The 15,803-nt window shown below is 42.0% G+C and overlaps 1 protein-coding gene across 1 annotated transcript in view; it reads left to right on the forward strand.

Annotated features, from left to right (window-relative positions):
- The first annotated feature begins 6,688 nt into the window (after positions 1 to 6,688).
- LOC107571312 (phenylethanolamine N-methyltransferase) overlaps positions 6,689 to 15,803 on the forward strand; it is a 39,348-nt gene continuing 30,233 nt past the window's right edge. Inside the window, exons 1-2 of the mRNA XM_016257632.1 lie at positions 6,689 to 6,788; positions 8,573 to 8,780. Coding sequence (XP_016113118.1) covers positions 6,689 to 6,788; positions 8,573 to 8,780 — 308 coding nt within the window. The remainder of the gene's footprint in view (positions 6,789 to 8,572; positions 8,781 to 15,803) is intronic.

Below are 15,803 nucleotides of genomic sequence, written 5' to 3' on the forward strand. Positions count from 1 at the left end.
TTTGTTTGTTTGTTTATTTTGTTTTTATAATAAATAAAAATAAAATGGGTAGAAATAATAAAAAAAGAATAGGGAATGCTAGTGTTAGAGGATCATTTTTAAATAAAAATAAGACAAGTCAATAGAACAGAAAAAGAATAGTTAATGCAAGTGTCAGAAGGTCATTATTTATAATAAATAAAAAGAAAATAAGTAGAAAGAATAGAGAATGCTAGTGTTAGAGTCTCTTCTTTCTTTATAAATAAAACAAGTAGTTAGAATAGAAATAGAATAGAGAGTGCAAATGTTAGAGGGTCAAGTTTTTTAATAAAAAAAGGAGAAAAAATTTGAAGTAGCATTAGAATAGAGAGTGCTAGAGTTAGAGGGTCAAATGAAGGTGAAAGAGATGTTTCAGCTGTTTCTTGAAAATATTAAAGACTCAGCTGCTCGGATTGAGTTGGGCAAGTCATTATTCCTCCAGGAGGGATAACAGTTAATGTAGAAGTCTATGAAAAATTTATCATAGGTAGAAAGCAAAATGTTTCAATAGAAGCATTTCAGTCAAATGCAATTTATGCAATATTTCAAACCTTTAACCCACTTGGGAAAATCAACCCAAATATCCAATTTTGTAAGATGTGCCCCTTTTACATGGAGTGCGTGTGATTGCTAAATTGAAAGTAAACAGCGCAAACGCTGTTTTTTAAATATTAAAAAATATTTAAATACACCACATCCTGAGAGCGGCTCCTTGATGCGCCAAAATTATATACAATATTAGAATGTTTAAAGGAGTGGACAGGAAAATCACATGAGCGAAACACATGTTGCGGGAGCAGGCAGCAATGGTCAGAGATTCAGCGGGAGTGAGATTAAGAAAACAGCTGAATCCCGGACATTTTGGGCAATTAAGAAATCCCGGCCGGATGCATTTTTGTAGGTCCAAAAAGAAGACATGTCCGGGGAAAAGAGGACGTATGGTCACCCTAGGTTATCCAGTCGAGAAAACTTAGTTTGTGTCTCATCTGGCCATACAGTGGTGGGATGTGCTGACAATCCGTTCAGTCTTTACTTCACCCAGTGCAACGTGTGAGGGCTCGCGCTCTTCAGAGACAATCACAGAATATGACAGAGTTCGTGTTCTAAAGCGAAACACACTGGAATTAATAATTCACTTAAAATGCAACGCAAGTCTCTGTTCTCTCTGCAATCTCTGATGTAATCAGCCTGGTTTCCTTTATATTAGAGCTGTTTTGGACGCTTGCTGGATCATTGGACTTCCCGGAGTTTAGCAGCTCAAAATGATATAATCGCAAGCAGAGTAACAAAATTGGGTTAAAGGTTTAGAATATAAATTGTGCTTCAGTAATTTTGAGTTAATTGCGTTAAATTACTTTAACGCGTTAAGGATTGTAAAGTTAATCGCATGTGTTAACGCGTTAACGTTGACAGCCCTACTCAAAAAGCATTTATAGTCCGTATCTCATATTTTCCTAACGTGTTGTAGGCTACACTTAACTGCTAAACATGGTGTCATGTGGATGGAAATATGCATGGAAATGACATGCAGATGACCTTATGCATATTAAAACTAGGAGTTGTAAGCTCCATATATGGCTATTTAGGGGAGGAGACGGGGTGGAGATTCATGTACGCACAATCTTCCGCTGACTGGGTATTACAAAGGGAATTTTGCGCAGGTTCTGGCGTACAGACAGTTTTATAAATATATATAAATATTATAAATATAAATAATATAAACAAAAAATATTTTGTGCATACGCAGAAGCTAGCTTTCATGCATACGCACAAAAGTGTTCCGATTTATAAAACCGTGCATACTGGCCAGGCCAGAACCTGCGTAAAATCCATTTTGTCAGGGGAAGTAAATCCCATATAAATCCCAGTCAGGGGAAGATTGTGCGTACGTGCATCTCCACCCCGTCTCCTCCCCGAAATCACCATATATGGAGCTTAGAATGCCTTGTTTTACTATGCATAACCTCATCTGCAAAACATTTCCATGCATATTCCCATCCACGTAACACCATGTTTAACACCATCAAAGACAAAAGACATTAAGGAAATATGAGATATGGACTATAAATGCAATTTATGCCATACATTAATGTTTTAAACAATTCAAATCAAACTAAATTTATGCAGTTTTGCTGATAAGGTGAATATTTTTTAGCTATTTTGAGTGGAAACAGATAGGCCTATTTATTGCAGTGTAAAATTGTCTGACTCGGCGCGTCACTAACAAAGTATTTTAAAAAGGAAACGTATAAATCTTACAGTTTTCTTCTAGTTGTAGCCTACAGTGGTACTTTTCATAATGTTGTAGAGATGACTTCACACAACATCAACACCTCTGTGCAGCTGCGGTTGTACAGTAAGATATTATCATTGGACCTATTCAAACTGGATAATGGACCATTCGACCACTGAATCCAGCATAATATCGAAGTAAGTGCACATCATTGATCATTGTTCTTGCTAAAAAAATTTTATTCATTACATGAGATCTGCACTTCAGTTTAAAGATGAATTATTGTGCACCTCACTCCTTGCTGTCAATAAAAAAGGAAAAGTGATTAAGCGCATTTACTACAAATATGTCTAAATTCACATAAATTTGGTTTAAGTTCTGCGTAATGACTTTATGTAATTTCAGTCCTTATCTCCATATGAGAGTGGAATATTTAATGTAAATGTATATATTGACATGAAAACAGAGCTTAAAATCATTGTTTTCACTTCATTAATTTTCTCACTCAAGGAAAAAGAGTTCGTACGCATGGGTCAGAATTTGCGTGCAGGTGCACAAATTTTCCCGTCAAGTTTGTTTTTACAAATCCCAACTTTTCCGCAGGAAGGGGCGTACGCCTCTTTCAGGGCTGTTTTTGTGCGTATGCAACGGTTATAAATGAGGCCCCTGAACACATCTCAAAGCCAATTTTCAGTTATAATCATAGCGCCACCTGCTGGCAACAGGAGTGCTAAAGATGTTAGAAACATGCTCAAACATGCTAGCAGCACTTACTAAGTGCTAGAGCATGCTATTAATGCAATGAAACAGGAAGTTGTTGTAATTCAGCCACACAATATCCAATCTGCACCAAACGTCACACGTTTTATAAGAGTCCTGGCCTGAACACATCTAAATGCCAATATTCAGTTATCTTCATAGCTCCACCTGCTGGCAACAGGAAATGACTTTAAACTGACTTAAACAAGCAATTTCCGATCTGCCCCAAACTTCACATGTTTGGTAATCAGAATCAGAATCAGAATTAGCTTTATTGCCAGGTATGTTTACACATACGAGGAATTTGTTTTCGTGACAGAAGCTTCCACAGTGCAACAGAATGAACAATATACAAATTGACAGTTGTATGTACAGGTATATTACAATAGATAGTTTTGTATGTACAGGTATATTAGTGCAAAATTGAAATGTAGACTAAGTATGTATGTTAGATAAATAAGTGTGTAAGCGTATAAATAGTGTTGTGTGATCCACAGTTATTGTCAAGTGTTCATGAGATGGATGGCCTGAGTGAAGAAACTGTTCCTGTGCCTGGTCGTTCTGGTGCTCATTGCTCTGTAGTGTCGACCGCTACAGAACCGAACAGTTCAAAGAGGGAGTGTGCTGGATATGAGGGGTCCAGAATGATTTTGCCAGCCCTTTTGCTCACTCTGGATGAGTACAGTTCTTGGAGAGAAGGGAGAGTTGTACCAGTGATTCGCTCAGCAGTCCGGACTATACTCTGTAGTCTTCTGAGGTCAGATTTGGTAGCTGAGCTGAACCAGACAGTTATTGAAGTGCAGAGGACGGATTCAATGATGGTGGAATAGAACTGTTTCAGCAGCTCCTGTGGCAGGTTGAACTTCCTCAGCTGGCGAAGGAAGTACAATCTCTGCTGGGCCTTTTTAACAATGGAGTCAATGTGAGTGTCCCACTTTAGGTCCTGAGAGATAGTGGTGCCCAGGAACTTGAATGACTCCACTGTCGTTACAGCGCTGTCCATGATGGTGAGTGGGGGGAGTGCAGGGGGGTTTCTCCTGAAGTCCACGATCATCTCCAGAGTTTTGAGCATGTTAAGCTCCAGGTTGTTAAGACAGCTCTTTAACCTCCTGTCTGTAAGCAGACTCGTCTCCGTCCTGAAAGAGGCTGATAAGTGTGGAATCGTCTGCAAACTTCAGGAGCTTGACAGAGGGGTCTTTAGATGTGCAGTCGTTGGTGTAAAAGGAGAAGAGCAGTGGGGAGAGGACGCAACCCTGAGGAGCTCCAGTGCAGATTGTACGAGTGCTGGATGTGTTGTTTGGATTTTCCCAGCCTCACTAGCTGCTGTCTGTCTGTCAGGAAGCTGGTGATCCACTGACAGACGGAGGTGGGCACGGAGAGCTGAGTTAGTTTGGGCAGGAGGAGGTTTGGGATGACAGTGTTAAAAGCCGAGCCGAAGTCCACAAACAGGATCCTCACATAAGTCCCTGGTCTGTCTAGATGTTGCAGAATATAATGCAGTCCCATGTTGACTGCATCATCCACAGACCTGTTTGCTCTGTAGGCAAACTGAAGAGGATCCAGCAAGGGTCCAGTAATGTCCTTCAGGTGGGCCAGCACCAGTTTTTCAAAAGACTTCATGACCACAGATGTTAGAGCCACAGGCCTGTAGTGATTTAGTCCTGTAATGTTGGATTTCTTTGGTATGGAGATGATGGTGGAGCGTTTGAAGCATGAAGGGACTTCGCACAGCTCCAGTGATCTGTTGAAGATCTGTTTGAAGATGGGGGCCAGCTGGTCAGCACAGGATTTCAGACAGGCTGGTGTAACACAATCTGGGCCTGGTGCTTTTTTCCTTTTCTGCTTCCGGAAGACTTGGCACACATCGTCTTCACTGATTTGAAGTGCTGGTGTGGGGGAGAGGGGGCTTGATGGAGGTGTTAATGGTTGTGTGGAGAGGTGTTCAGGGCGGGTGTAGGGTGTTTTTTAAAACCTGCAATAGAACTTATTCAGATCGTCTGCCAGTTGTTGATTCTCCACAGTGAGAAGCTGGAAGTGAACGGAGTCCTTAGTTTTTCAGAATAATTCCTCTTTGCCACTCTGCTCTCCTTTTCCAGTGTGTATTTGGCCTGTTTATACAAGACTTTGTCCCCCTTCCTGTGAGCATTTTCTTTGGCCTGATGGAGCTGTCCGAGTTTTGCAGTGAACCATGGTTTGTTGTTGTTGTAAGTTAAATGAGTCCAGGTAGGAATGCACATACATGTATATTCACATAAACTGATATAAGATGTTACAGTCTCTGTGGGCTCGTCCAGATCGGTGGCAGCAGCTTCAAAGACGCTCCAATCAGTGAGGTCAAAACAAGCTTGTAAATCCTGCTTTTCTTCATTAGTCCATCTTTTTACAGTCCTTAATACAGGATTAGCTGATTTCGGTTTCTGCCTGTAGGTTGGTATAAGATGAACTAAACAGTGATCAGAGAGCCCCAAAGCTGCCCATGGGAAAAAAGTGCTATGCATCCTTTATTGCTGTGTAACAGTTATCCAATATATTACTGTCTCTGGTGGGACATGTGATGTCTGTATTTTGGCAGTTCACCGGAGAGATTTGCGTTATTAAAGTCCCCGAGAATGATTAAAACTCTTTAATACACTTTGTTGTTGTTCTGTGTATGTGATCTGATCAGCGAGTTTCTGTAAAGCTGAGCTCACGTGCGCTTGCGGAGGAATGTAAACACTCATGAGAATGAACGAACAAAACTCCCACAGCGAGTAGAAAGGCTTACAGTTAATGAAAAGTGCTTCTAGGTCAGTACAGCACATCTTCTTTAACACTGTAACATCTGTACACCACCTTCCGTTGATGTAAAAGCATGTCCCGCCACCTCGTGTTTTCCCCATTGTTTCTGCGTCACGATCCGCTCTAAACAGCGGAAAACCCGGCAGACTCGCGCTGTCCGGAATGGCGTCATTCAGCCAGGTTTCTGTGAAACACAGAGCAGCAGAGTGTGAGAAATCCTTGTTTATCCGGGAGAGCAGAAGGAGTTTGTCCGTACTCTTTTTCTTTGTATTATATATACACACACACACTGCTCAAAAAAATTTAGGGAACACTTTGACATCAGATCTCATTGGGGAAAAATATCATGCTGGATATCTACAAACCCGATTCCAAAAAAGTTGGGACGCTGTACAAATTGGGCCAATTTACCTAATAAGTTGCAAATTGGTCCTCCAGCTACATTTAACTTTTCCGGCCTCTTATTGCTACCTGTCCCAACTTTTTTGGAATGTGTAGCTCTCATGAAATCCAAAATGAGCCAATATTTGGCGTGACATTTCAAAATGTCTCACTTTCAACATTTGATATGTTATCTATATTCTATTGTGAAGTTTATGAGATTTGTAAATTATTCCATTCCTTTTTTACTCACAATTTGTACAGTGTCCCAACTTTTTTGGAATTGGGTTTGTATACTGATATGGACTGGGTAATGTGTTAGGACCGAAAGGATGCCACATCTTTTGATAGAAATGAAAATGATCAACTTATAGAGGGCTGAATTCAAAGACACCCCGAAAGTCAAAGTGAAAAAATTATGCAGCAGTCTAGTCCATTTTGCTGAAATTTAATTTCAGCAACTCAAAATGGTACTCAGTAGTTTGTATGGCCCCCATGTCCTTGTATGCATGCCTGGCAATGTCGGGGCATGCTCCTCATGAGGCGACAGATGGTGTCCTGGGTTATTTCCTCCCAGATCTGGACCAGGGCATTACTGAGCTCCTGGACAGTCTGAGGTGTAACCTGGCAGCGTCGGATGGACCGATAAAAATAATGTCCCAGAGGTGTTCTATTGGATTTAGGTCAGGCGAGTGTGGGGGCTACTCAGTGGTATAAATTCTTTCATCCTCCAGGAACTGTCTCCATACTCTCGCAACATGAGGCTGGGCATTGTCATGCACCAGGAGGAACCCAGGACCCACTGCACAAGTGTAGGGTCTGATTTTCCAAAGTGGAACTACCCACTTTTTGGCGTTTTCTCACTGCCGGAACTGGGTGCGATTTTAGTACCGGACTGCCTTTTTCGAGAACCAAATTAGCTCCTACTCCGGAGCAGGGTCTAACCAGCACAACTGGTACTAATCGTGACGTAAGTAGACATTGATTGGCCAAACGCGTATGAAAACGCCCTCACCCGCCATGATTTAAAACGCTGTGTAAATTCTGGTGTTCAATGGCAAATGCCAATCGAGCTCCACAGTGCCGGGCAGGGAGCACAGAGGACGTCGGGCCCTCAGGCCACCCTCATAAAGTCTGTTTTTGATTGTTTGGTCAGAGACATTCACACCAGTGGCCTGCTGGAGGTCATTTTGCAGGGCTCTGGCAGTGCTCACCCTGTTCCTCCTTGCACAAAGGAGTAGACACCGGTCCTGCTGATGGGTTAAGGACCTTCTATGGCCCTGTTCAGCTCTCCTAGAGTAACTGCCTGTCTCCTGGAATCTCCTCCATACTCTTGAGACTGTGCTGGGAGACACAGCAAACCTTCTGGCTATGGCACGTAATGATGTGCCATCCTGGAGGAGTTAGACTGCCTGTGCAACCTCTGTAGGGTCCAGGTATCGCCTCATGCTACCAGTAGTGACACTGACCCTAGACAAATGCAAAACAAAAAATGTCAGTGACCTCCCCCTGTAAAACCATTCCTGTTTGGGGGGGTCATCTCACTGTTGCCCATCAAGTGCACCTGTTGTTAATTTCATTAACTATAAAGCAGCCGAAACTGATCAACAACTCCCTCTGCTACTTAAGTGACCAGATCAATATCCCAGGAGGATGTATTTATATATATATATATATATATATATATATATATATATATATATATATAAACATTTGCTACATGTACTGCATTGGGCTAACCGGCTAACCTCATAGCACTTGCATTTTATTGCTCTTTATATATATATATATATATATATATATAAACATTTGCTACATGTACTGCATTGGGCTAACCGAGACTTGTCATAGCACTTGCATTTTATTGCTCTTTTGTTGGCTTTGATTGCTTCTATTGTCCCCATTATCAAGTCGCTTTGGATAAAAGCGTCTGCTAAATGACTAAATGTAAATGTCTAAAATGCTAAGTCACGGTTTTGTGTGATCATTCTCACACTGAAACCTCTCCTCCGTAATCTGGTGAACAAGTATGAATGACTAGCTCAATGTGTTACACCATGGTTCCTGCATGCTTCTTGCCGTGGGTTCACCACTCAATGTGACACATGCCCAAGTGTTGTTGTTGTTGTTTTTTACATTCTGTGTTCATTCTCATCGGAACTTCTGCTCATATGTGATTCGTTGCCACCTATACTTCTGAATCGACTGATTTTCATGTTCATCAATTTCTGCTGTATTTGCTCTTCCTGCTCTGCACTGCACTACAGCCCCTTCAGGGGCTTGGCCCCGTATCGCTGCTTGCAGCTATATTTATTGTCATTATTATTATAGAAAAGTGCAAGAATAAACAGATGAAAATGTTCAATTCTGCAGTCGCTCTTGAATATCCACTCTCTTTTACAGATGATATAAGAGGGGACATTTTAGTTGATGTGGGATCTGGCCCCACTCTCTACCAGGTCATGAGTGGTTGTGAGAGATTTGATCGTGTCATCCTGTCTGACTTTTTGGAAGTGAATCGAAAAGTGCTGCAAAGCTGGCTACAGGAGGGAAAGAGCAGTATAGACTGGACTGCTTACTTCAAGTATGTGTGTGAACTGGAGGGTCGCAGGTGAGATTCTCATCTTTAACTTTTTTTTAATCCCATAAAAAGCAGAAAGGTGAAGCACAAACAAGGAAATAAGACCATTTAATGTCAATATGAAAGCAGGTATAACCATCCTTTCTGCAGATGTCACAGTTCCAACACTGCTCCTGGGGTTAGAGCTCAAGATGTTAGCCCCTTCTTCTTGTTGATTTTAGGATCCTGACATCCATTCTTCACGCACTTGTGTGGTTTATGACACCATTTAGGCCCTGTCCACACGAACGCGGCTATTTTCAAAACTGCAGCTTTTTATATGCGGTTTGGCCATTCGTCCACATGCACCATGTCACTGAAACCGAACATTTTTGAAAACTCCTGCCAGGGTGAAGATTTTCCAAAACTCCGATTGCAGTGTTATTGTGTAGACAGCGAAACCGGAGATTTTGGCTTGTGACGTCATAGCATGCGCTGTTATCTCAGGGTTGGAACTGAACTCTGCAGGAAGATAGATCTCCAGGAACAGGGTTGGGCACCCCTGATCTAAGTGATAACAAAAATAATAATATAAAAAAAAAATCTTTAACTCATATTACACAGCGGTGAAGTGTCGCCCGATTATGTCAAACACTCACTGGATGTCATGACAACATGACGCAGGAAAACTTTAAATATCTCGCCTTTGCTTTCATTTCAGACCATCTCCAAAAAGACATAAAAAATAAACAAATGATTTACAAGTTTAAGATGTGTTTATCAAAGCAAGAAATATAATTAGTGCTCTTGAAATATGAAATAGAGGCGTGTCCGGATTTACTTCCCTCTGGGTCTGGAGTCCGGACCGGAGTCCGGACTTTAAGAGGTACCTCTTAAAGTGCCCCTAAAGGGACATGGTGATGGAAAAAAAATATATGAGATGGAAAAAAATGTCAGGGTGTTTGCATTCTCTCAGAAATGTTGCGCATTGCAAGCACACAAGAAACTTTGCATTCGCTCACAAATAGCTGATTTTGACTGGTTCATCTCTGATGATTGTGCCAATGTAGATTACACAAACAGTGATAAAAAACACATAAAATTAAATATTTAATTTAATGTGTTTGCGGATTATTTTATGGCACCAAAATCTCTTTGTTTACATTAATTTAAGCTACTGAAAGGCTTAAGAGGAAGCCTAATGTCTACCTGTTTAATGTCTGTATACAGTTAGGTCCATATATATTTGAACAGGCACATTTTATTTTCTTTTAGCTGCTGACCAAAACATATTCAATTTGCAATTATATAATGAATATGGGCTTAAAGTGCACACTCTGAGCTAGTGTTGCTTTCGTCAATGAAAATTATGACTAAATATCGTCGTCAACGAACCTTTATCACGTGACGAAAACGAGACGAGACGCAACATAAATGCTGGCAATGTGATGATGACTATAATTAAATGTATAATGCAATATTGTTGACGAATAAAAACGAGACTAAATGTGGTTTACAAAATAAAAACTATGCTAAAATGTCTCTTTATTTTCGTTGACCAAAACGAGCCAAAACGAAATGTTATAACGTTATTTTGTCTCGTTTAGTCGCGTTATTATTATTATTTTGCAGTATTTCTGTTTCCTGTGTCTCACTTCAGGGGCTGCATCAGGTCGCACTGCGCAGACGCAGGCGACGTCACTTCCTCAAGCCCCATTTGCGGCATTATTTAGACCAGTGTTTCCCAACCGGGGTGCCGCGTCTGTCAAGAGCAGGGGTGCAGTGTAAAAAAATCCTTTTTTAATATTTTTAAATGGCTAAAATGTTCAAAAAAGCAGCTATTATATAATATCCATTTCTAATGTTGCCAATAATTAGAGATGCACTGAAATTCCGGCTGCCGAAAATTAGTTCACCGCTCAGGATTTACTTTCACGTGGTGTGACACTCGTATTAGCGTATTATCCCGCTCTATGCGGTGTGTGTGTGCTCCGCTCAGTTGCTCACAGTCTATGTGAGTGCTCCACTCATATACCGTTCGTGCTCATCGAAACAGCAAAGTCCACTCAAAAATCAAGCTGACAGGAAACATCTATATAGTACAGTATTGTTTCTGTTTGTAACAAGGTGTGGTAAATGGGCAACTCTGGTAACGCTGCCCTCTCATTCATTGAGCTGCTATCCGTTATGCTCATGTGTCCTCTGATAATAATAGCTTTCTAGGATTAAACATTATTTGGATAATTGGTAAAAAAATAAAAAAAATGTCTTAATAGCCCTACTGTGTGTTAGACCTACCCGAAAAACTAAAAAGCAATTTATTTCATTTGTAGGCCTATCGTGATTTTTTAAAATTTGTGCTATCATTAGTCATTTCTTTATTTGTTCTTATTTGATTATTAACTGCTTAGCCTCCTTGTCATTTTTTTATTAAATTCAAAGTTTTAAATCAAGCTATCTCGTGCTACTGCAACAAAATTACCCAGCTGTAAAATCAAAAATACACTGAGTGAGCAAAACTTTGTTTAATTACCATTATAACTAGCTATCTCAATGTTTACATATGAATAAAAGCCTACATTAAAATCTCTCATATAAATTGGTCTCTGCATTAGAAATGAGCCTACTGATTGCCACCATTGATAGACACATTTTTTAAAATAATATAAAAAATATCTGTATGACATTATATTCTGCAGTTCTTCCCTTTAAACTAGACGAAAATAGTCATGGATAATTCTGACTAAAATAAGACTAAAATGCTAAGACTTTTAGTTGACTAAAACTTGACTAGACTAAAAAGAGTATGAACGTGACTAAAACTAATAAAAACTAAAATGACAGCTTCACACAAAAACTAGACTAAAACTTAAATTAAAACAGGCCGCCAAAAACAACACTACTCTGAGCTTTAATTTGATGGTATCATCACAATTGGAGGAAAGGTTAAGGAATTACAGCTCTTTAATATGTACCTTCCTCTTTTTCATGGGACCATATATAATTGGACAGTTGACTCAAAATTTCTTGGACAGATGTGGGCTATTCCTTCATTATTTCTACATCAAATAATCAGGTAATAGTTCTGGAGTTGATTCTAAGTGTGCCATTTGCATTTGGAAGCTGTTGCTCTGACTTGACATCATGCAGTCAAAGGAGCTTTCCATGCAAGTGAAACAGACAGTTGTTAGGCTTCAAAATCAAAACAAATCCATCAGAGAGAAAGCAGGAAGATTGGGAGTGGCCAAATCAACAGTTTGGCACATTCTGAGAAAAAATAAATAAATAGAACAGACTGGTGAGCTCAGCAACATAAAAAGCTTGGACATCCACGGAGGACTGCAGCGGTGGATGATCGGAGGATTCTCTCCATTGTAAAGAAAAACCCTTTCACAACATCCAGCCAAGTGAAGAATACTCTCCAGGAGGTAGGCATGTCACCGTGAAAGTCTACGATCAAGAGAAGCCTTCACGAGAGCAAATACAAATGGTTCACCACAAGGTGCATACAAGGCCAGATTAAAATTTGCCAAGAAATATCTAAAAAAGCCAGACCACTTCTTGTGTGGTCTGTGACTGTGGCACTCTGGGGCGGGAGACGGCATTCTTTGGATGGCTGAAATTAAGATCAACCTGTACCAGAATGACAGGAAGAAAAAAAGTATGGAGAAGGCTTGGAACATCTCATGATCCAAAGCATAAAACATAATCTGTGCAACATGGTGGAGCAGTGTGATAGCATGGGCATGCATGGGACTGGGTTACTGATGTTTATTGATGACGTGACAGAGGACAGAAGCAGCCGGAAGAATTCTGAAGTTACAGGGATGTACTATCTGCCCAGATTCAGTCAAATGGAGCAAAGTTGATTGGGCAGCACTTCATAGTACAAATGGGCGATGACCCAAAACATACAGCAAAAGCAACCCAGGAGTTATTGATGGTAAAAAATGAATATTCTGCAATGGCCAAGTCAATCTCCTGATCTCAACCTATTTGAACATGCATTTCACTTGCTAAAGACAAAACTAAAGACAGAAAGACCCACAAACAAACAACAACTGAAGTCAGCTGAAGTAAATACTGGAAACAAAGGAAGAAACTGTCTCAGATTACGTATGTAACCATGGTTCCTCGAGGGAACGAGACGCTGCATCGGAAAATGCTACGGGAACGCCTTCTGTGACCACGCTCTGAATCACATGTGAAATCAGTCCAATAACTGAGCGGGACGTCACGGGCGGGTGCCGTCATGACCGGGAAGCTATTAAAGCACATGCGGCGGAGCCAGCGTCAGCTTCAGGAATGAGGCAAGCGCTGGCAGGGATGCCGGAAGTGAGACGCAGGGTCTCGTTCCCTCAAGGAACCATGGTTACATACGTAACCTGAGACGTTCCTCTTCAGGAACTCAAGCTCCGTCGGAAAACGCTACGGGAACGAGAATGCCCACGCCGCCAGACTTCCAAATCTCTGTCTAGTGTGGAAGCCGATGGGCTACGGTGCAGATGAGGGGACTTTAGGGGCAAACCCCACTCAAGGGTACAGAAACGCTTTGGTCAGACCGGGCGCAAAGTCAAGATAGGAAGGGGCCACAGATAGGGCTTGCAAATCCCCAACTCTCTTAAGAGAAGATATTGCCAGAAGAAAGGTAGTCTTTATCATGAGGTGGCGATCAGAAATCTCTTCGATTGGCTCGAATGGAGGCTTACAGAGAGCTTCTAGCACCACTGCCAGGTCCCACGTGGGGACGCGAGATTGTACGAGAGGCCTCGCGGAGGAAACGTGTAACCAGGGGGTGTCTTCCCACTGACAGGCCACCGAGAGGGGCGTTAACTCTGTAGAGAAACGGGCCTGCAGGAACTCCAGTACTGTACCGACTGGGCAGTTAGCTGGGTCGAGCTGGCGGTCTCTACACCAGGAAGTGAAAAGTTTCCACTTCAACGTGTACAGTTTCCTCGTGGAGGGAGCTCTGGATTGGAGAATGGTCTCAACAACCAAAAGCTACTAGTTGTGCCCCCTCAGGGGCCACACACATAACTTCCACAGCTCCGGGCGGGGGTGAAATAATGTGCCCTCTGCCTGTGAGAGGAGGTCCCTCCTGATGGGAATCTCCCATGGAGAGCCGTCGAGAAGGGAAATCAGGTCCGAGAACCATACTCAGCCCGACCAGAATAGGGCTAGTAACAGTAGATGGACTCCGTCCCGGCACACTCTCTCCAGAACTCCCAGGAGCAGAGCGATCGGGGGAAAGGCGTACAGTCAAAGCCTCTGCCACGTCTGTACCATGGCATCCAGCCCAAGTGAAGCTGGATGTGTGAGGGAGAACAAGAGCGGACAGTGAGTAATTTCCTTTAACGCAAATAGATTCACTTCTGCCTGACCGAACTACCTCCAGAGGAGCTCCACCACCTTGGGATGGAGCCTCCGATCTCCGGGCCTCAGCCCCTGTCTTGACAGGACATCTGCCCAGGGATGTAAACTGCTCTGAGTGAGAAAAGTTTTCCCTGAGCCAACTTGTATAGTGGGTGCGAGCGCAGACCCCCCCTTGGCGGTTGATGTAGGAGACCACCAATGTGTGTCTGTGCAAACAAGCACATGATGACCCCTCAGTTCTAGAAGAAAATGTTTCAATACACGAAAGATGGCCGGCATCTCCAGGCAATTTATGTGCCACGTGAGATGGTGGTCTTCCCACAGATCCAGGGCAGCGTGGCAACTTATGACCGCTCCCAAGCCCATGAGGGAAGCGTCCATCGTTAACGTTACACGACGACAAGAAGCCCCCAACACCAGGCCTTGAGACAAGAACTAAGGTTTTCTCCACATGTTTAAGGTGTGTAAGAATCGCCCCGTGACCCCTTGGTCCTGAGCCACCACTGCAAAGGTATCATGTACAGCAGGCCAAAATGTATCATGTTGGACACAGCTGCCATCAAACCTAACAGTCTCTGAAACTGTTTGACATTGAGTGACTGACCTTCTGTCACTATCTTTACGGCTGTTTGAATCGATTTGATACAAGCAGGAGACAGATGTGGGTGTGAATCCCACACCACGCCAAGATAAGTGGTTCTCTGAGTTGGAGAAAGCACACTCTTCTTGGCATTCAGCCTCAACCCCAGCACTTTCATATGGGTGAGGGTGACATCTCGATGCTGAATCACCTGCTGCTGAAACTGTGCTAATATCAGCCAGTCGTCAATGTAATTCAGTATGCGGATGCCCTAGAGTCTGAGAGGAGCCAAGACAGTACACTTGGTGAAAGTGCGGGGTGAGAGTGATAGGGCGAAAGGAAGGACCCAATATTGGTACGCTTCACCTCCGAAAGAAAACCTCAGGAACTTCCTGTGTTGAGGAAGGATGGATACGTGGAAGTGTGTGTTCTTGAAATCTATCGTGACAAACCAGTCCTTGGACCTGAACTGAGACATGATCTTTTTGATAGTGAGCATCTTGAACCGAAAGTGTTTCATAACGCGGTTCAGCAGACGCAGATCTACAATCGGAGACAACCCCCCATCCTTGTTCGGAACAATGATGTATCAGCTGTAGAAGCCGGACTCTCTTGAGAGACGAGGAACACATTATATGGCCTCTTTCCTCAGGAGAGTGTCTACTTCCTGTTTCATTACCACTAGGACCACTAGTGTGGTGTAGGGTTTTTATAGCTCTAAAAAGGGAAATATAAACTATAACTGGTTATGATCAATAATAAATATTTAGATTATATCTTCGAATTAACTGTAGCAGAATCAATATTACAATTATTTGATCTGTCCGTCCACAGAGCAGACAATATAATCATTCATTAATTCAAGGAACTATTATTTTCCTGGCCACGGAATAATAAACTGTCCTTCTTTGTGCAGTGCTAGCAGTAATTTAGCAAAATGTAGCAAGGGTTCACACATTCATTGACTTCGAATTGTGAGCAGCAAACAGAGACAATCCGTTGTGAATATAAGGGATTTAATAAATGAAACTATATCTAACATATAACTAAGCAAAACACTTCTATATACACAGAATGAAACAAAGTAAGGAAAAGAGAGAGAATAGAAAAGAATGGCAGTA

This window comes from Sinocyclocheilus grahami, unplaced genomic scaffold (genome assembly GCF_001515645.1).
Source record: "Sinocyclocheilus grahami isolate Dianchi unplaced genomic scaffold, SAMN03320097.WGS_v1.1 scaffold1579.1, whole genome shotgun sequence".
Classification (NCBI taxonomy): domain Eukaryota; kingdom Metazoa; phylum Chordata; class Actinopteri; order Cypriniformes; family Cyprinidae; genus Sinocyclocheilus; species Sinocyclocheilus grahami.